The sequence below is a fragment of the Salmo salar genome, unplaced genomic scaffold, assembly GCF_905237065.1.
Source record: "Salmo salar unplaced genomic scaffold, Ssal_v3.1, whole genome shotgun sequence".
Lineage (NCBI taxonomy): Eukaryota > Metazoa > Chordata > Actinopteri > Salmoniformes > Salmonidae > Salmo > Salmo salar.
Window position 1 is genome coordinate 104,128 of NW_025547140.1, and position 22,803 is coordinate 126,930.

The 22,803-nt window shown below is 43.2% G+C and overlaps 1 protein-coding gene across 1 annotated transcript; it reads left to right on the plus strand.

Moving 5' to 3' along the window:
* The first annotated feature begins 412 nt into the window (after window positions 1-412).
* LOC106587646 (tripartite motif-containing protein 16) lies at window positions 413-8,224 on the plus strand. Its single transcript, XM_014176221.2, has 6 exons — window positions 413-1,066; window positions 1,488-1,583; window positions 5,608-5,841; window positions 6,036-6,195; window positions 6,321-6,380; window positions 6,617-8,224. Exons 1-6 carry the CDS (start codon window positions 485-487, stop codon window positions 7,126-7,128), a joined length of 1,644 nt encoding a protein of 547 aa, XP_014031696.1. The 5' UTR covers window positions 413-484; the 3' UTR covers window positions 7,129-8,224.
* The last annotated feature ends 14,579 nt before the right edge of the window (window positions 8,225-22,803 follow it).

Below are 22,803 nucleotides of genomic sequence, written 5' to 3' on the forward strand. Positions count from 1 at the left end.
TAGTTGAGCAAGTCACTCTGGAGAAGATAAATTACTAAAATATGAATGTATATGTGATAATTAACAAACCAAATAAACTGCAAAGCACACTGGATATTATTATTGGTCTTGTTTCGGGACAGAGCTCATTAGAATAATACTCAACATGCTTTGCATATTATTAATTTCACATTTACATTTTAATCATTTAGCAGACGCTCTTATCCAGAGAGACTTTCAATTAGTGCAGTCATCATAAGACAGCTAGGTGACAAAACAATATATTATTAACGTATCAAGTACATTTTCCCTCAACAAAGTATTTATCAACATACTTCCTTATCAAAGAAAGTCATACCTCCTTATCAAAGAAACCACACCCCCTCTACATACAGATTACACAGTCCAGTAGAAAGCCACTCCCTGTCCTCTGGTGTAGAGTTACATGAAACAGAAAGTCATCTTTCACACTGCCATTGCTTAACCTACAGGAGAGAGCACCACAATGGCAGAGAATCAGGAACTGTTCTGTTGCTCCATCTGTCTGGATCTACTGAAGGATCCGGTGACTACTGCCTGTGGACACAGTTACTGTATGGGTTGCATTAAAGAAAGCTGGGATCAGGATGTTCTGAAAGGTGTCTACAGCTGTCCTCAGTGCAGAGAGACATTTATCCCAAGACCTGTTCTGAAGAGAAACACCGTTCTGGCTGAAGTGGTGGAGAAACTGAAGAAGACAGGACTCCAGGCTGCTCCCCCTCCTGCTCTGTGCTATGCTGGACCTGGAGATGTGGCGTGTGATTTCTGCACTGGGACCAGAAAGCAGAAAGCCCTCATGTCCTGTCTGGCATGTCTGGCCTCTTACTGTGAGACTCACCTCCAATCTCACCATGAATCTCCTGCTTTGAAGAAGCACAAGCTGGTCAAAGCCACCGCACAACTACAGGAGAAGATCTGCTCTCATCATGACAAACTGCTGGAGGTTTACTGTCGTACCGATCAGCAGTGTATCTGTTATCTGTGTACAATGGATGAACATAAAGGCCATCATACAGTGTCAGCTGCAGCAGAGAGGACTGAGAAACAGGTAAGACCAGAACAACTTGTTGGTAACTGTCTGATAAACAAAGAATTAAAGATACAGTAGGAACTACATCTGTTGAATATGAGATCATTCAAATGAAATGGATCCACAAATATGAACACAAACCTTGAGTGTATAGATATGTTAACCCATATTCTCCAAATGTATCACCATTTTTAAAGTCAAACACTATTATCATTCTGAATGGCCTTTTATGAGTCCAATGTTCACTCCCAAACCCTTGAAACATCTAGGCCTACCATAAAAACTATAATCATTCACATAGCAACATAATATAATATTGTAAAGGGACTTCCTCAGGATTGTAGACCTTCCTCTCTATGGGTCCTATGTCACATTACTATACCATTGATCTACTGGACAAATCAAGCTTGATAGCTCATTGAAGAGTGATTCTCCACAGAGGCAGCTGGGGATGAGTCAGCAGAAGGTCCAGCAGAGATTCCAGGAGAGAGAGAAGGAGCTGAAGAATCTCCAAAAAGCTGTGAAGTCATTCAAGGTGAGTATTGTTGACCAGAGGAGATATCAATTCACTTCTCTCCTCCAGTCAGAGATAGAGAGAGATAGAGGGGCCCCTATCCAATACCACTGACCCCACTTTTGGGAACAGGCTGTCTTGACCCCTTTCAGAGAATTGACTGCTTAATGTAACCGACGGGATATGAACCCAGGTCTGCCGTGGGATAAACGAACATCTTGACCATTACATCAAGAGGACATTCCCTATTGGGCCGACACTTATTTAGAAGTCGCAGGCGTGTTAACCTCTCTTGGGTATGTGGGACGAAATCGTCCCACCTACTCAACAGCCAGTGGAATCCCGTGGCGCGATATTCAAATACCTTAGAAATGCTATTACTTCAATTTCTCAAACATATGACTATTTTACACCATTTTAAAGACAAGACTCTCGTTAATCTAACCACACTGTCCGATTTCAAAAAGGCTTTACAACGAAAGCAAAACATTAGATTATGTCAGCAGAGTACCCAGCCAGAAATAATCAGACACCCATTTTTCAAGCTAGCATATAATGTCACAAAAACCCAGAAGACAGCTAAATGCAGCACTAACCTTTGATGATCTTCATCAGATGACACTCCTAGGACATTATGTTATACAATACATGCATGTTTTGTTCAATCAAGTTCATATTTATATCAAAAAACAGCTTTTTACATTAGCATGTGACGTTCAGAACTAGCATACCCACCGCAAACTTCCGGTGAATTTACTAAATTACTCACGATAAACGTTCACAAAAAAACATAACAATTATTTTAAGAATTATAGATACAGAACCCCTTTATGCAATCGCTATGTCAGAATTTAAAATAGCTTTTCGGCAAAAGCACATTTTGCAATATTCTGAGTAGATAGCTCGCCATCACGGGCTAGCTATTTTGACACCCACCAAGTTTGGCCCTCACCAAACTCAGATTTACTATAAGAAAAATTGGATTACCTTTGCTGTTCTTCGTTAGAATGCACTCCCAGGACTTCTACTTCAATAACAAATGTTGGTTTGGTTCAAAATAATCCATAGTTATGTTCAAATATCCTCTGTTTTGTTCGTGCATTCAAGACACTATCCGAAGGGTGACGAAGGGTGACGAAGGGTGACGCGCACGACGCGTTTCGTGACCAAAAATATCTAAATATTCCATTACCGTACTTCGAAGCATGTCAACCGCTGTTTAAAATCAATTTTTATGCGATTTTTCTCGTAAAAAAGCGACAATATTCAGACCGGGAAACCCTGTTTTCATTCAAAGACTAAAAATCTAAAATGGACTCTTCTTGTGCACGCGCGCCCCAGTCTCATTGTTCTCTGATCGACCGCTATCCAAATGCGCTACTGTTTTTCAGCCATGGCCTGCAAAGTCATCATTCAACGTTCTGCCGCCTTCTGAGAGCCTATGGGAGCCGTAGGAAGTGTCACGTTACAGCAGAGATCCTCAGTTTTCAATAAAGAGAGTGTAGAAGGCCAAGAAATGGTCAGAGAGGGCACTTCCTGTAAGGAATCTTCTCAGGTTTTTGCCTGCCATATGAGTTCTGTTATACTCACAGACACCATTCAAACAGTTTTAGAAACTTTAGGGTGTTTTCTATCCAAATCAAACAATTATATGCACATTCTAGTTTCTGGGCAGTAGTAATAACCAGATTAAATCGAGTACGTTTTTTATCCGGCCGTGCAAATACTGCCCCCTACCCTAGAGAGGTTAACCTCATCACATAACCATGAGTAACCATGACTGACTCATGTCCCCTATACATTAACATGGAGCTCTCTCTCTCAATTCAATTCAAAGATCTTTATTGACATGGGAAACATATCTTTACTATGCCAAAGCAAGTGAAGTAGATAATAAACAATCATGAATGAACAGTAAACATTACACAACATCTATTTTCAAAAGAACAGAGACATTTCAAATGTTATAATTCAAGTGCAAACAGAGAGAACCGTGCACCAGACTGAGTTCTGGAGGTGAAATGGAAATGAATGAGGGAGAGTTAAGTGAGGTAGAAGGTGTGGAGAAGAGCTCAGAACCAGAGAAGTATTTGGTCATATGAGATTTGACTTCAGAAGACTTCCAGGATGTGTTGAGTGGTGGTGTCCCGTCCTCCCAGGTCGTTGGCATGGTGCAGGAGCAGATAGGGTGAAAGTAGTGGAATGGGGTAGTGGGTTTTTAATGAGTGTAGGGTTAGTTGGCATGGTGCAGGAGCAGATAGGGTCAAAGTAGTGGAATGGGTTAGTGGGTTTTTAATGAGTGTAGGGTTAGTTGGCATGGTGCAGTAGCAGATAGGGTCAAAGTAGTGGAATGGGGTAGTGGGTTTTTAATGAGTGTAGGGTTAGTTGGCATGGTGCAGGAGCAGATAGGGTCAAAGTAGTGGAATGGGGTAGTGGGTTTTTAATGAGTGTAGGGTTAGTTGGAAGGGTGTTGATTTATTTGAAAAAATATGAAATGTTCCTTTTCCCATTTTGTATCACAAAGTAAAATAGATTTATATTATTGTCCAGTTGGGGGCAGTAATACAACATATTGGATGAAAACCGCCGATAAACTACAAAGAAGAAGAAACGTTATATTTTGTCTATTTACAGTGTTGTAACGATGTCTCTCTCTCTCATTCCATCACTTTCACAGTAGTTGCTTGTGTGGGTCTCTGGTTATTAATGGGGTGCTGACAGACAATCGTTGATGGATATTTATAGAGCTCTGATCAGGACGACAATTGATTACGGGTGTATAGTTTATGGAACAGCAGCAAAGACTTAAGCTGGACAGAATCCAGTATATAGCTTTAAGGATATGTATTGGTGCATTTAAATCAACATCTGTATGTGTCTTACTAGTGGAGGCAGGTGAGATGCCTTTGGGTATACGGCGTAATAAATTGTCATTATCTTATTGGGTTGCAAGGCTGTGAGGTTGAGCATCCCACTGCTACTGTTCTAGATGACTGTTGGGAATATACTAGTAGACAAGGCAGTGGTTTTGGTTGGACAGTTGTAGGTATCAATGTTATTATGGAGAAATGAGAGAATGGGGGTAGTAGTGAGATTCTGCTGGGTCCCAGCACATTCAGGTGTGGAAGGGAATGAAATTGTAGACCAGTTATCTAAAAGAGCTTTAAAACCAGATATAATATATATTAATGTTCCACTGGGTAGAGGTGAGGACAAATGTAAGATCAGAGACATTTTGATAGATGTGTGGCAGAAGAGATGGGACTCTGAGCACAAGGGACGGCATTTATATGTCCTCTAAAGATCGGTGGACCAAGGTTCAAAGGTCAGATTAGGAAGGAAGAGGTGGTGTTTACTCGATTGCGCTTAGGACATTGTACATTGAACTGGTCCTTACATCTGGTTGGCAGCATGTGAATGGTTCGTGTCTGGAGGGTATTGTCAATGAAACGGTGGAGCATGTGTTGTTATATTGTTGTAAGGATGTTGAAGAGAGGGAAAGATTGAAGTGTAGGGTCATTGAGGTTGGATGGGGTTGGGGGGGTTGGAAGGGATGTGGGGGATGGGGGAGGGTCTATTAGAAGTTAGTAGGGCTCTTTTTTATTTTCTCAGAAGTACTGAGTTAGGTAGGAGGATTTAGAAATGTGCTGCCATCTATTGGAATTATCAGTACTGAATAAAGTGTATATCCTTACTAAAGTAGTAATTACTCAGAATTGCAAAATATAAAGTTTTATAGTTCATCTTATAACTAACAGCTGGGTCTAGCTCTGCTCTGGGGCAGGCTACTGGAGGGGGTACCAGGAGGGAGGAGAGTAGAGCAGGGCCAAGCGGTGTTCTGTACCTGCCTGTCCAGGAGGGGGTACAAGGCCTGGTGGACCTGGAGAGCAGGGTGGCAGCGTTCTGACTCAATGAGGTGCAGAGGCTACTGTACCTACTGTCTCTCTCTCTCTCTCTCTCTCTCTCTCTCTGTCGGTCTCTGTCTCTCTCCCGCTCTCTCTCTGTCTCTGTCTCTCTCTCTCTCTCTCTCTCTCTCTCTTAACAGCGCTCTGCACAGGCAGCAGTGGAGGACAGTGATCAGATCTTTACTGAGCTGATCTGCTCCATTGAGAGAAGGAGCTCTGAGGTGAAGGAGCTGATCAGAGCCCAAGAGAAGGCTCAAGTGAGTCAAGCTGAAGGACTCCTGGAGCAACTGAAGCAGGAGATAGCTGAGCTGAGGAAGAGAAGCACTGAGCTGGAGCAGCTCTCACACACAGAGGATCACATCCAATTCCTCCATGTAACTAAACTGCCTTGTTACATGTGATATGAAATTAACTTAATGTGAAACTATTCGTCTCAATCATTATGTTGTCCTGTCTGTCTCTCTGTCCTTGTCTCTCCCTCTCTCTGTCCGTCCCTCTCTCTCTCTGTCCGTCCCTCTCTCTCTCTCTCTCTCTCTCTCTCTCTCTCTCTCTCTCTCTCTCTCTCCAGAGTTATCAGTCTCTCTCCAGTATCAGTGTATCTTCAGACTTACCCAGCATCGTTGTCCGTCCTCTTCAGTACTTTGGAGATGTGAGTAAGACTCTGTCTGAACTGAGAGAGAAACTAGAAGACTTCCTTAAAGGAGAATGGACCAAGATCTCAACTACAGGTGTGTTGAAAACAATAAGAACATCAACTTTAGACCATTGAAAGTTCCCTACTAGTCATATACATGTGGAATATGGTATGATGATAACATTACCTCTCTCTGTCAATGTGTTTGTGTGTCTGTAGTGAATATAGTGGATGTTGTACTGCCTCCAAAGCCCAAGACCAGAGAACAGTTGTTACAATGTGAGTCTCTTTATTGTGAAGTAACTAACAGTCTCTTTTTATTGACACTCCTAACAATCCCTCTAGAAATATATAGCAATAGTAGATCTAATCAAAGACTGGGTATCTATCTGACTCCTCATATTTCTCTGATTTGATCTCTGCTGTGCTCTAATCAAAGACAGGGTAGATACAGTATCTGACTTAAATTATTGTTCTGACTCCCCTCATTGGTCTCTGCTCTGCTCTTCTCCCAGATTCCTGTCAACTCACACTGGACCCAAACACAGCATGCACATACCTCTCTCTGTCTGAAGGGAACAGAAAGGTGACCTATACAGACCAAGTCCAACCATATCCTGACCATTCAGACAGATTCACCAACTACTGGCAGGTTATGTGTAGAGAGGGTCTGTCTGGACGCTGTTACTGGGAGGTGGAGTGGAGTGGGGAGTGGGTTTATACAGCAGTCTCATATAAAGACATCAGCAGAACAGGGTCAGATGGTGGATTTGGATACAATAACAAGTCTTGGAGTTTACTGTACTATAGAGGTGGTTATTGTTTCAGACACAATAACGTTGAGACTGAAGTATCAGGCCCTCAGTCCTCCAGAGTAGGAGTGTACCTGGATCACATGGCAGGTACTCTGTCCTTCTACAGTGTCTCTGACACAATGACCCTCCTCCACAGAGTCCAGACCACATTCACTCAGCCCCTCTATCCTGGGGTTTGGCTTACTGGTACTGTTGAGCTGGTTAAACTGTAGTAGGGTCCACATAGATACTAGTCATGCTGGTGTAGTCTATAGCTGAGCTGGTTAAACTGTAGTAGGGTCCACATAGATACTAGTCATGCTGGTGTAGTCTATAGCTGAGCTGGTTAAACTGTAGTAGGGTCCACATAGATACTAGTCATGCTGGTGTAGTCTATAGCTGAGCTGGTTAAACTGTAGTAGGGTCCACATAGATACTAGTCATGCTGGTGTAGTCTATAGCTGAGCTGGTTAAACTGTAGTAGGGTCCACATAGATACTAGTCATGCTGGTGTAGTCTATAGCTGAGCTGGTTAAACTGTAGTAGGGTCCACATAAATACTAGTCATGCTGGTGGTGATGGTCCCCAGATGTGATGATTTATTCTACTCTGTTTCATCTACAATGATTTAACTGATTTCATCTTCAGATGTTCTGAATTAAAATAAACATTCAATGTATTCATATCTATTTAAATACAATGTTTTAATCGTGTACATTTCCATGAATCATGATGTATGGTGTTGATGTATATTGGTTGTCATTCAGAACCATTGATATGTTTTCTCAGTTGGTTCTCTGTCTCTATGTAATTCTCCTCAGTATCATTGATCAGCTTGTAGGATCGGCCCTAATTGATGTGTTCTCTGTCACCTGGAGCTGCATGGAAAATGGTCCAGGAACAAAAGGACAATTCAGGACTAGTCAGCCCACTACAAGCTGGAATCACTTACTTTCTACTAAAGTATATGGTCTGGTTTCCCAGACACCGATGAATCCTAGTCCTGGACTAAAAACATGTTCAATGTAGATGTCCAGGATACCGGCCCTAAATGTGTCATCTTTCATCCTCCCATACTGCTCAGTCCAGCAACATTAAACCTGTCCAGCAGGTGGTGCTATTGACCAAACAATAAAACCAGCAGATATCTTGACTTGCCACTCAGTATATCAGTCATGTTCAGAATAGTACTTTTAATATCATTGGACATCGATGGTCTTTTTAATCCACTATCCAGAGTCAGGAACAGATGAAGTTAGGTCTGCTACTGTTCAGTGATTAAATATGATTTATGGTGATGGGAAATAAAAAATACAACACTAAACTTCATCTAGTAATAGTTTTCCTTTGTTATTTATTCAAGGTGTGTCTTTAACTTGTAAATGGATTGTGTGGAGGTGAGCTAGTGGTGTGGGTGAATATTCCAGTTGTGTTTAGGCATCTTCATGTCTGACATCCCCCAGTTCTGTTCAGACCCATTGAACTGGGTTACATTCTAAATGGTGACTTGTATTGATAGTCCATACTGGACCTAACTGTGGTTAACCAGACTGGAGGGGTTCTGATCAAATATTCCCTCATCTCCACAACTTTATCTCTCTCTCTCTCTCTCTCTCTCTCTCTCTCTGTCTCTCTCTCTCTCGCTCTCTCTGTCTATCTATCTCTATCTCTATATTTATAAAAAAAGCAGGCAACCTCAATGTGGTTTCATTCCTGTAGTTATCCTCTATGGTCTAGGGCATGGGTGTCAAACTCTGGCAATTGGTAATTATATTTGGCCCGCGAGACAATACCAAATTACTACTAGAGCTGGCCCGCCGGTATTATACAGCGCATTCACCGCTAATACTACGAATCCCATAATGCTCTGCTGTTGTTTTCGCGCGCCAATCAGGACAGGACCCAGAAACGCCCTCTCCTCTGTGACAGTAGTCATAGCAACATAGACGCTACAACTGTCAGCGCGCTATCCCTTCCCAAAAATGGCGAAAAGAAAGGCAGAAAACAGGAGCTTTCTGGACAAGTGGGAGGCAGAATATCTGTTTACATATGTAAAAGACAAACCTGATTGTCTTGTTTGTGGAGTCAACTTGGCTGTAAGTAAGGAGTACAACATTAGACGACACTATGAAACGAAACACCATGACAAATACAAGGACCTGGACATGACTCAAAGGAGCCAGAAAGTAGAGGAGATGAAAAGAAGTTTGGTTTCACAACAGAATATGTTCAAAAAAGCCACATCACAAAGTGAGGCTGCTGTAAAGGCTAGTTATATAGTGGCAGCAGAGATCGCAAAATCAGCCCGGCCCTTTAATGAGGGAGAGTTCGTGAAAAAGTGCATGATGAAAGTTTGTGACCTCGTATGCCCAGAGAAAAAGCAAGCATTTTCAAACGTGAGCCTGAGCAGGAACACAGTAGCTGATCGCACATGTGATCTTGCCACCAATCTGTATGACCAGCTGATGGAAAAGGGAAAAGATTTCGTTGCGTTCTCCCTCGCTGTGGATGAGAGCTGCGACGCATCTGATACTGCTCAGCTGTCAGTCTTCATTTTATTTATTTAATAAATGAATGCCATTGATGTGTTTTTTCATTTGAAATTCGATTTTGCATGTCTCCACTATTAAATTATATATTGTATGGTAATAAGCGATGCTTGTTCCATATTCAATGTTAAAGCAAAACTTGTTTGGGTCCATATTAAAAGGTTCATTTGTTCAATGTTGGCCCGCGACTTTGTTCAGGTTTTACATTTTGGCCCACTGGGTATTTGAGTTTGACAGCCATGGTCTAGGGGATAACAGGGCTCAACAGCCAGTGTAATCCCGTGGCGCGATATTCAAATACATTAGAAATGCTATTACTTCAATTTCTCAAACATATGACTATTTTACACCATTTTAAAGACAAGACTCTCGTTAATCTAACCACACTGTCCGATTTCAAAAAGGCTTTACAACGAAAGCAAAACGTTAGATTATGTCAGCAGAGTACCCAGCCAGAAATAATCAGACACCCATTTTTCAAGCTAGCATATAATGTCACATAAACCCAAACCACAGCTAAATGCAGCACTAACCTTTGATGATCTTCATCAGATGACAATCCTAGGACATTATGTTATACAATACATGCATGTTTTGTTCAATCAAGTTCATATTTATATCAAAAACCAGCTTTTTACATTAGCATGTGACTAGCATGTGACTAGCATTCCCACCGAACACTTCCGGTGAATTTACTAAATTACTCACGATAAACGTTCACAAAAAAACATAATTATTTTAAGAATTATAGATACAGAACTCCTTTATGCAATCGCGGTGTCTGATTTTAAAATAGCTTTTCGGTGTAAGCATATTTTGCAATATTCTGAGTAGATAGCCCGGCCATCACAGGCCAGCTATTTTGACACCCACCAAGTTTGGTACTCACCAAACTCAGATTTACTCTAAGAAAAATTGGATTACCTTTGCTGTTCTTCGTCAGAATGCACTCCCAGGACTTCTACTTCAATAACAAATATTGGTTTGGTTCCAAATAATCCATAGTTATATCCAAATAGCGGCGTTTTGTTTGTGCGTTCAAGACACTATCCAAAGGGTAAAGAAGGGTGACGCGCCCGGCACGCTTTTGTGACAAGAAATTTCAAAATATTCCATTACCGTACTTCGAAGCATGTCCAACGCTGTTTAAAATCCATTTTTATGCCATTTTTCTCGTAAAAAAGCGATAATATTCCGAGCGGGAATGTCCATTTAGCTAAAGAGAGGAAAGTAAACAAAGCTTTCGGTCGACGCGGGCACGAGCCTGAGTCTCACAGTACTGTAACCTGCCACTACCCAAACACGCTACTTTGTTTCAGCCAGAGCCTGCAAAGCCACGATTCAACTTTTTGCCGCCTTCTGAGACCCTATGGCAGCCGTAGGAAGTGTCACGGGACAGCTAAGATCCTCACTCTTCAATAAACAGAGACAAGAAGAACGACACCTTGTCAGACAGGCCACTTCCTGCATGAAATCTTCTCAGGTTTTTGCATGCCATATGAGTTCTGTTATACTCACAGACACCATTCAAACAGTTTTAGAAACTTTAGGGTGTTTTCCATCCAAAGCCAATACTTATATGCATATTCTAGTTACTGGGCAGGAGTAGTAACCAGATTAAATCGGGTACGTTTTTTATCCAGCCGTGTCAATACTGCCCCCTATCCCCAACAGGTTAAGAGGGCTGGCTCCCAGGTGCCTGCCTCTCTGGACTACTTGCACACTGCCTTGGTTGAGGACACTCTCGGGAGGATGTACATGATATGCAGAGGTAACACACACAGAAATGTAGTCAGAGACCCGAAAGGAACATTCACCAAGGAAGGATATCCCATCTTTGTGGCAGGAGTCCCTGGGTCCGAAGAAGTTGCGGACATAACAGGGCCCTTCGTTAAAGACAGGAGAGTCAAGTTGGAGTATGAAAACAGTTGCTCGGTCTACTGTCACGTAGCTAAGGAGACCTACGTGGCTCCCAGTCACAACCTAGACGACAAGGGTGCTCTGTCTTCGATTTACGTAAAGGTCAGGGGCTGTCGGCCTTCAAAAGTATGCGCTCCCCTTGTGATTCTGCCGTGACGGACACCTTCATATCCTGCGTGATGAGGGGAGACTGTGTCAAACTGGAGACTGACATGGTATCCTGCTTTTCAACCTCCCCCTGGCACCAGCTCAAGGCCGGAGATGTAATCTTATACCTGCAGAGGGAACCGATCCTGGACGATGTCGGGCAGTGGTTAGACTTACATCGAGCTAGCTCCTTCCTCACCTCTTACAGAGTGGACGATGTTATAACCTTGAAGCTGGACTCTGGGTTCTCTGCTGTCTCTACGACACTGGTCCACGTACAGGGCTACGGGTCTGCGTCGAGCGACACCATCACAGTGAGAACACTGTACAAGGACTGGAAATACTGCATGAACCACATGTTCTCGCGCAAGGAAGCCATCCTCAGAGACCTGTTAGCGTGCAAAGCATCGCAACTCATCTCGTCCAAGATGGCAGCCGGGTTATTTCCTTGGAGCAGTCTCATCAAATCAGCAAAGAACAAGCACTTTAGTCAACAAACGCTGGATCGCTTGAAGGTAGCCAACTCCAGTGTTAAAACGACCTACCTAGAAACGGTGAAGACGTGACTACAGCACATTACAGGACTCTCTGTCAAGCCAGTCGAATGCCCCGAGTATCACAAGTGTAACCCTTGCGAAGCAGCCTTCTACAGATACCCCTTGAACCTCCAGGCTAACACAGGGTGTATCACGGCCATGTTCGGTGGATCGCTCATATGCGAGGCCAAGCGTTCTGACACAAGCAAGGTGTCTGACGGTGATAATGAACATGGCTCCACTCACGTTAGAGATGCCAACACGGAGGATCATCACAACCAGGTCCCCCTAACCCAAATCGATTCCTCGTCTTACACAGAGATCATTTCACACCCCTACCAGCCTTTCAACAAATGTTTCGCCAAATCCAGGGTGCTCATAGCTCACTATGCAGACTGTACCTTGGTGAACCGATCTGGAAAGCTTTTAGCTCACTGCATTATAGACTACTGCTTACCCCGCTACATGTACAGTTCTGCCCTTGGCTCCCACAGCCTGGACGATTGCAAAGAGCACTTGCTCACCTCAATCACCTCAGTCAGACAGAGGTTGAAGAGGGCAACCATGGCTTTCAACTCGGTTATGAACAACTGCCCCGAAAACATGATACCCGTCTGCGGTACTAGTGAGTTGGAGCACCTAAGGATAAACAGGGAAATGGTGGTGCGTCTGCCCGGTGAGAAACTCGAGGTCTGCAGCAATGTAATCACCAAGGACATGTCCCTACAGCCCAGCGATGTCTACAGGAACCTAAGTGCCTCACTTGGGAAAAGGCTCACGGAAGCCATACCGGAAGGCATACTGTCCCTTGTCGACAACGACTCTTACTCTGCCGCCTCCATCTTGCTTTCGTTGCCGATTGTCATGTTGCGAGACGCTGGGATCACATACTCTACTACCGGTAGGATTTCCATAGTGAGAAGCGAGCTGTGCGAGAGGACTCTAGTTGACCTGGCAGGCCTTCTGTATCAGACTGTACTCATGTTGCAGATACAGACCCCTGACGCTTTCAGCTCTGGGCCCGTTATGTACCCAGAATCTGTTCTTTGCATCATGCCGTACTGTTGCGCCTACACAAAAGTCATGAGAACCTGGATAGAGACATTTAGGGAGAAAAAGTGGATCGCCCCTGTCCGGGCTAAGCTCGGAAAGAGGAGCCGTCCTCTCTCTGACTGCAGTAGGGTGGTTACATATCATTGCACGGGTTGTAAAAACTTCTACAAGGACCTGTTCACCAACAATATCCCCGTTCACAGGCTTATCCAGCGTGTCTACATGAAGACAAGAAGAGACGGATAGGACGGTGTGTCAATGAAAGACGGTGGCTCTCGTGATCCTTACCCGGCCTGGCATTGCTCATCGCTCTCCTCAACGGTGACACTATTCAACATTTGCCTGAACGTAGACTGAGACAAAAATTACCGTATATACCATTTCGTATACATGCATCGAGCACAGACCGGTGATAGTTTACCTTTAGCATCCCAAGCATGGATAAAGATGTCTTTCAGTCAGAAGGAGTATGTGTTCACCCACACAATGAACAAGGTCAGTGAAGCACATCAGCCTACAATGTTCAAGATTGACTTGCAAGGGCTCATACCCTTTGGAGACTGCAGCACTCTGTTCATCATTGACAACATGACAGTTACCGCATACAAGCAAGGCACCTTCGACAAAATACCAGCCAAGTTCACTGTCCTCAATGACAACAAGACAAGGGTCCTGACTAACGATCCATCTAAACTTTCATCCCAGTGGAACGTTGACATTAACGGTGGCTTCTGTATCAAGATAGCTGGCACAGACACAGTTCCTTTCAATCGAACCCTATCTGTGTATGATGACGACAACAGGCAGGCTCTCATAAATGTCTTAGCCTTCATGATGTCAAACAGTCTCTGGGCATCGGACAGCGCAAAAGGAGCTTTAGACATTCTAGTTGCTTCTGCCCGAGGGGAGTTTCAATTCACATGCGGCCTGTGTTCAACAATAGGTCTTGCCAGGGTTATCATGGGACCCAGTGGAATATCATCATTTTCTTTTCCCCAGTGTGCAGACAGTTACGTCTGCATACCTTCTCATCACCTCAGCACTGACAAGGACTATGATGCTCTCAGAAATGTCCTAGCTCTTTTGCGATCTGCCTGCCTTGACGACCTTGGGATTCTCCACAGAGTCACTCAGGAGATGGCAATGGCAAGCCCGCGAGCCTTCCAAGACCTCGACTGTACATCTTTCCCTCCTAGACACATGTATGGTGGTGAAATACGTCACTGCACTGTACCAGACCATGAGTGAGTACGCCGACAACATTGCCATTATAGACGAAAATAGGCCTCACGTCAAAGTCTTGATCCAGAGCCCCTCTGATAACATAGGTGAAATCACTGGACATCTCTCAATCACCATACTCTATGGAACAACACTCTGGGACATATACACAAAACTCATCCATGGGCTGAGGCTTTCGGAGGGGTGTGAGGAAGAAGACATTGACAGTATTGCTACTGTCACACAGTTAAGCACCGAGGTGTTGATCAGGAGAACCCAGTTGAAGTTTATGTTGATTAACCATATGTCTTTAAAGGATTGGTATAACGTTTACTATGGTTCGACATGTGTATAGGTTAACAGCAATTTTGTGATATGTACAGGTGGACTATGTTATACAGTAATGTTTCACAAATATATTGAATAAAGGCACAAGACACATCTCCCTGACTGATCATTCATTTGGTTTATTCATGTGAAGACAAACTCAATGCTAGCTGGAATGGCATTATACAATAATTATACAATAGCTTACACAGAGTATGTTATGAAAAGAGTTCACTATTCATATCTATAGCCTTGTGCTGAGCACATCGGACCCTCTTGTGTCCTTCGATCATAGTCTATCCTTGTCATTGTCTCCACTCACTTTAAGGGGAAGGTCGTGGCACAAAAAGTACATTCTTAGCCCTTGTCATGTAGTCCATCAACTCTCGTATATTGGAGAAGTGTAGATTGGCCCCACATCAAAACCCAGACCTGTCGAACATCACTTTGTATGCCTTTCCTTTCCCTGTTACAATGTCAAAGAGGTACCCAGAACGGTGTTCATCCATGTAACATATTGCTGCAGCAGGATTGCTTTTTTCCATTTGCATACTTTTTAGGTTGTTTAACAAGGCAGTGTGCTCACATTACCCTGAGGACCTTCCATTTGGTGACTGCCCAAAAGACAGTCCCCACCATGCACTCCTTAGTGACTGTATCATGGTATGCATCTCTTCCACTACACGTATGCAAGGGAACTCACTTTGACCACCAGGTATGGATCTCGGTCTAGCATCAGGTACCCTCCTGGGTATTTTGCAATCATGTCCTCTATAATGTTTGCAGGTTGACTGTATTCACATTTTAGGAAGTCGGTACATTTGTAACGACCTCCTATGACATATATGGCGAATGAGATAATAACATAATCATCTGTCTTCATCATATATGAACACACTCCTCCGGGCACCGCTCCACAGTATTCCGATATGGCAAAAGCTCCAGCATTCACATCGGGTCTATTCAGAAAAGATGTACTTTGTTGCTCAGACACAGAACCCAACCAGTTGTCACCCAGTGACTCTACATTCCAGCCATTTCCAATAGACACTTGCTGTTCTTCCCCGTGCTGAGACAGGCTAAGTGTGTTCATATCCTAGGAACAGACCTTGCTATTTAACTTCTCTAGGGCCACAGGATTCCACTGGCTGTTACGTAGGTGGGACGATTTCGTCCCGCCTACGTAACAGCCAGTGGAATCCTGTGGCGCCGCTATTCAAATACCTTAGAAATGCTATTACTTCAATTTCTCAAACATATCCTCTAACAGCCACTTGCAGCCTGTGGCGCGATTTTCAAAACCTTAAAAATCCTATTACTTCAATTTCTCAAACATATTACTATTTTACAGCTATTTAAAGACAAGACTCTCGTTAATCTAACCACACTGTCCGATTTCAAAAAGGCTTTACAACGAAAGCAAAACATTAGATTATGTCAGCAGAGTACCAAGCCAGAAATAATCAGACACCCATTTTTCAAGCCAGCATATAATGTCACCAAAACCCAGAAGACAGCTAAATGCAGCACTCACCTTTGATGATCTTCATCAGATGACAACCCTAGGACATTATGTTATACAATACATGCATGTTTTGTTCAATAAAGTTCATATTTATATCAAAAACCAGCTTTTTACATTAGCATGTGACGTTCAGAACTAGCATACCCCCGCAAACTTCCGGGGAATTCGCTAACATTTTACTAAATTACTCACGATAAACGTTCACAAAAAGCATAACAATTATTTTAAGAATTATAGATACAGACCTCCTCTATGCACTCGATATGTCCGATTTTAAAATAGCTTTTTGGTGAAAGCACATTTTGCAATATTCTAAGTACATAGCCCAGGCATCACGGGCTCGCTATTTAGACACCCGGCAAGTTTAGCACCACCATAATCATATTTACTATTATAAAAGTTTGATTACCTTTTGTTGTCTTCGTCAGAATGCACTCCCAGGACGTCTACTTCAATAACAAATGTTGGTTTGGTCCAAAATAATCCATCGTTATATCCGAATAGCGGCGTTTTTTCGTATGCGTTCCAGACACTATCCGAAATGGTAAAGAAGTGTCGTGCGCATGGCGCAATTCGTGACAATAAAATTCTAAATATTCCATTACCGTACTTCGAAGCATGTCAACCGCTGTTTAAAATCTATTTTTACGCCATTTTTCTCGTAGAAAAGCGATAATATTCCGACAGGGAATCTCCTTTTCGGCAAACAGAGGAAAAAAATCACAAAGGCGGGGCGGTCGGGTCATGCGCATAAGTCCAGAGTCCCTTGATCGGCCACTTGAGAAAGGCGATAATGTGTTTCAGCCTGGGGCTGGAATGACGACATTCTGTTTTTTCCTGGGCTCTGAGCGCCTATGGACGACGTGGGAAGTGTCACGTTAGAGCAGAGATCCTTAGTAAAAGATAGAGATGGAAAAGAAGTTCAAGAAATGGTCAGACAGGCCACTTCCTGTAAAGGAATCTCTCAGGTTTTGACCTGCCATTTGAGTTCTGTTATACTCACAGACACCATTCAAACAGTTTTAGAAACTTTAGGGTGTTTTCTATCCATATGTAATAAGTATATGCATATTCTAGTTACTGGGTAGGAGTGGTAACCAGATTAAATCGGGTATGTTTTTTATCCAGCCGTGTCAATACTGCCCCCTAGCCCTAACAGGATATGACTATTTTACACCATTTTAAAGACAAGACTCTCGTTAATCTAACCACACTGTCCGATTTCAAAAAGGCTTTACAACGAAAGCAAAACATTAGATTATGTCAGCAGAGTACCCAGCCAGAAATAATCAGACACCCATTTTTCAAGCTAGCATATAATGTCACATAAACCCAAACCACAGCTAAATGCAGCACTAACCTTTGATGATCTTCATCAGATGACAACCCTAGGACATTATGTTATACAATACATGCATGTTTTGTTCAATCAAGTTCATATTTATATCAAAAACCAGCTTTTTACATTAGCATGTGACTAGCATGTGACTAGCATTCCCACCGAACACTGCCGGTGAATTTACTAAATTACTCACGATAAACGTTCACAAAAAGCATAACAATTATTTTAAGAATTATAGATACAGAACTCCTCTATGCACTCGATATGTCCAATTTTAAAATAGCTTTTCGGTGAAAGCACATTTTGCAATATTCTCAGTAGATAGCCCGGCATCACAGGGCTAGCTATTTAGACACCCAGCCAGTTTAGCACTCACCAAAGTCAGATTTACTATAAGAAAAATGTTATTACCTTTGGTGTTCTTCGTCAGAATGCACTCCCAGGACTTCTACTTCAATAACAAATGTTGGTTTGGTCCCAAATAATCCATAGTTATGTTCAAATATCGGCGTTTTGTTCGTGCGTTCAAGACACTATCCGAAAGGGTAAATAAGGGTTACGAGCATGGCGCATTTCGTGACAAAAAAATTCTAAATATTCCATTACCGTACTTCGAAGCATGTCAACCGCTGTTTAAAATCCATTTTTATGCCATTCTTCTCGTAAAAAAAGCGATAATATTCCGAGCGGGAATCTGCATTTAGGTAAACAGATGAAAGAAAATAAAGCATGAGGTCGACTCGGGCACACGCCTAAGCCCATAGTACTCTGATCGGCCACTTGCCAAAAGCGATAATGTGTTTCAGCCAGAGGCTGCCTCGATATCGTTCAGCTTTTTCCCGGGCTCTGAGAGCCTATGGGAGCCGTAGGAAGTGTCACGTTAGAGCAAAGATCCTCAGTCTTCAATAAAAAGAGCCCAGATGAACAACAACTTGTCAGACAGGCCACTTCCCATATAGAATCCTCTCAGGTTTTTGCCTGCCATATGAGTTCTGTTATACTCACAGACACCATTCAAACAGTTTTAGAAACTTTAGGGTGTTTTCTATCCAAAGCCAATAATTATATGCATATTCTAGTTACTGGGCAGGAGTAGTAACCAGATTAAATCGGGTACGTTTTTTATCCGGCCGTGTCAATACTGCCCCCTACCCCCAACAGGTTAACTGCTTTCCTGTGATAGTTGGTTGGGTAAACACCCGGGGGTTGGGTTTATCCAAGGCTTGCTTGGGATTCATCCAAGGCTTGATTGGATGAATACCCCAGAGCTGGAAGAGAGAGAGAGAGAGCCACATTATGCTAAGTGGTAAATGGGTTGTTAGCACCCCTAGGTTGAATACACACGAGCGTTTGAGTAACAGTCCACAGATGAATAACCAAGATATTGTGCCATGAAGGGACTCGTGTTAGATAATACAGACACGGCTGAATGAGCAGGCCCAGCCATAATCACTTTCTGAATGAGCAGGGCAGAGTTGATAACACGACCTCGGAAAAGGAACAAGGGGGAGAAGAAAAACGCTTGCTTTGTTTTTTCTATCTTTTTATCTCGTGTGAAGTATTTGGCTTTCCTTATGTGTGGGTTTGAAGTTCCACACCCAGAGAAAAGGGGGGATTGTTGGGATATATTTAATTAAACTAGGTGTGGTGCATAGCTTATGAATACATTCATGTTATTAAACATAACAGGTTTGTATTGTATTGACATAGATTGAGCAACCTATAATACAAGTGACTAACTGGAGGGTTGGTCATAGGGGCTAGTCTGTATGGACCGTTTGAGACTGGGTTGATCGCCACTTGTCTCCACTGGTCTCCTCCTTCTCCCTCTTGTTACATCCATCGTGCTCATGCACAGGTCCTGTGCTGTAGGAAAGGGTCTTGGTACAAAGGACACTTTTACAACCGTTGTCATATGGTCCAGCAAACTTGTCATTGAGTTAAAGTGTATATCTGTATCAAGCACAAACCCCGAATTATCAAACGTGACCTTGTATGGTTGTCCTTTTGCTGTTACAATTTTGAAGAGGTATCCACATTCCTCTTCATCCATATAACAGATCGCTGCAGCTGGCTTGGGGTATTCGTCTTCCATCTTTTTTAGGTCCTGTATAACTTCAATGTGCTTTGATGACCTTGGGGAACTGCCCGTTGAAAGCCCCCCCCACCTCCCTGCATCTCACCAGAGTAGGCCGTGATGGCAATAGCTTCTACAGTGACTTCGGGTCTATTTAGGGATGATATTAGCTGCTCTTTAGAGACGGAACCCCACCACTTCTGAGGCCAGTTGCCATATTTCCTTTACTTAGAGACACGGAGTGAGTCGAATTGTCTTCTCCCCACATAGGCCATCTTCTAATCAGTAACCTAGTTTGCTATATATGTGTGTGTGTGTGTGTGTGTGTGTGTGTGTGTGTGTGTGTGTGTGTGTGTGTGTGTGTGTGTGTGTGTGTGTGTGTGTGTGTGTGTGTGTGTGTGTGTGTGTGTGTGTGTGTGTGTGTGTGTGTGTGTGTGTGTGTGTGTGTGTGTGTGTGTGTGTGTGTGTGTGTGTGTGAGGCATCAGTGTCTCTGTAGCCAAGGCATTAGTGTGTGATTAAATGCCTCCGTCTCTCAGCCTCATGGCACCTGGCCTGGCCCTGCCTTTACAATATCTAATCTCTGTACAGGAGATAAGCTGTGTGTGTGTGTGTGTGTGTGTGTGTGAGGCATCAGTGTCTCCGGAAGGGAATAAATAGTGCAGCAAACACCAGACTCCCAGCAGGTAACAGTAAACAGACACATTGAAAGCAATGAATAAGCTTAAACCATTTGATAAAGCACACACACACACACACATCGCCGTCCTGTAGATACGACTCCTGAGTTGAAATGGTATCAGCGCTTTCGGTTGAGTCGACCGTTGAATATGATGTGTAGAAAGAATGGTTTCCAGGGTCCCCATCTGCCATAGTAGCGACTGAGATGTAATCAAAGGCACGTATAGATAGAGAACCCTGCCCTGTTGCACAAGAAGGACACCATTTACACAGTCCACTGAAGTGTGTATATGCACACATGCAAATGGCACTCGGTACATAAGCACACATCTGTCGATACCACATAAACCGATCCCAGAGAGGCCCGAGTCTACAGGCAGTTTGCTGAGATACACTTAGCGCCTCCAGTCCTCACACACTCAGGGGGTAATATCAGTCCATTAGCCTGACACACAAAAAGAACACCACGTTGTTTAGATAGGTTTCAACAGAGCCATTGCCAACCTCTGAAAAGCTCTCTGACAGCAACTCTCTTTGCTCTCTAATCAAACTCTTAGGACAACCTAAGCTTAGCCCCTATCCTCGTAACTCCATCGAACACCTCAGGATACCACAGACTGCACTTTCACTAAGGCTATGGCAGGCTGGTACGACTGCCTCCTCTTGAAGGACAGGACCCTGACAGATTACGAGAAGGAAAAGCTGGACCGTGTGAACGTGAGAGCCGGCAGCGCGAAGGCGGCCATGTGACGATAGGCCCAAGGGACAGTCTCTTCACCGGACCCATGAATGTGCCGTTAACGCACTACCACCATCTCGACGCCCTATTAGCCATCATGGCGTGCTACGTCTCCCCGAGAGTGAAAAGTTTGTACGACTATCCCGTGAGACATGTTCACATTGAACCAGGGCAGCTGCTCCATCACGCATCACAATCCCCTGTCAAGTCAACGTGGAGAGGAGAAGAGTAAGCAAAGTATAGATACGATAAGGGTAAAAGAGAATATTACCATCCTATTCACACTACACCCACAAGTGGAAAGACACTGGTCCACCCTGGACTTGGTCCCCCCATAGCCTTATGCGGCCAGGGACCACAGCCAGCCCTCAAGACATGGACTCCACCGCTAGCTACCAAGACCTGAGGTTCATTTCAAAGCATTACACATTCACTGTACAGCATGTATGCACTATGGTGATGACACAGAATATGAATAAAAAGCTCAACAGCCGTTCTCACAGTTCAGTGCCATGTTGTTACATTGACTATTCATCTCTACCCCTACACCTGTCTTTCACTCATTACTTTGCAAGGCATACCTCGCAGTGTTTCATATCCCACATAGGAATATGCACTCCCAGCACTTACAGAGACGAGTGGTAGCACTATGCAACACTTTTCCAACCCTATTGCAGGTATAACTTAGTGTTTACATTGGGAGGGAGAAATGTAGCACATACCCCTGACAGACATGGTGAATTAGTCAGTCCTAGCAAGCAAAACTCCCGAATGCACTCTGTGACACTGAGACAGAATAGCATATTGTAGCCTAAGTCAGGTGCATATATTATAGACACAGAGATAGTTAGGCAGGGAATAGGACAGTGTGTACGAGAGACAACCCAATAAACATTGGGGCGAGGTGCAGCAACTATTACCTACATTGGATAAAGCAGGACATTAAACCAACAGTAGGGGGGAGCGACGGGAAGGTACATTTCCAAACACACCGGGTGACAGGAAGGTCAGGAATACTACTATCACACTCACCAGACACAGTGTTCCTAACCAACAGATATGTTATTTATATAGTTTTAGAATACTTTTAGAAATAGTTAGTTGATTACGGGGCCACCTGGCTGTTTGCGAACAGGGCCCTTGGTTGGAATGTGGCGCGTGTGAGTTCTGGGGCAGGACGTTCCAGTGGTATCCACCTGGTGGTAATGTGGTATAACAAATAAATGTAATAAACATTTTCAGTATTTCATTTTCTCTTTCTCATTTATTTTTCCTTTTTGTTTCTTGTCCTTGGGTTTACAGTTCTTTATCAGAGTTTCCATTTCCTCACACACAGAGACATCCAATGTTCCCACTGCAGGCCATTTGGTGTTTAATTTTCTTGTGTGTTTTTCCCATTTCATAGAGATTTTATTATCTCCTCTTTACTTAGGGGGTGTCTAGTCCCTAATATCTCTACTGGTGTTGTATTCATTTTATCGATTGTCTACAGCTTAGCTATAATTGATTAAATCCTCCTTGCTATCTTCTTTTCCTTTTGATTTAATTCTTTGTGATGTCTATCCTTCTTATGTTTATTTATTTACTCACTATATCCTATCTTCTGGTTAATGATTGTTTTGGTCCTATTTTACTCTATCCTCAGCACTAGTTCCTATTTCACGGCTGGGTAGCCTGAGGCTGTTTTTCTCTACACAGCTTGTGCTTTATCCGTATGTTTTATCTTCTCACTTCACTCACCGTATATACTATATGTGTTTTGTTTAATACTTTTTATTATGTTCTGTGTATTT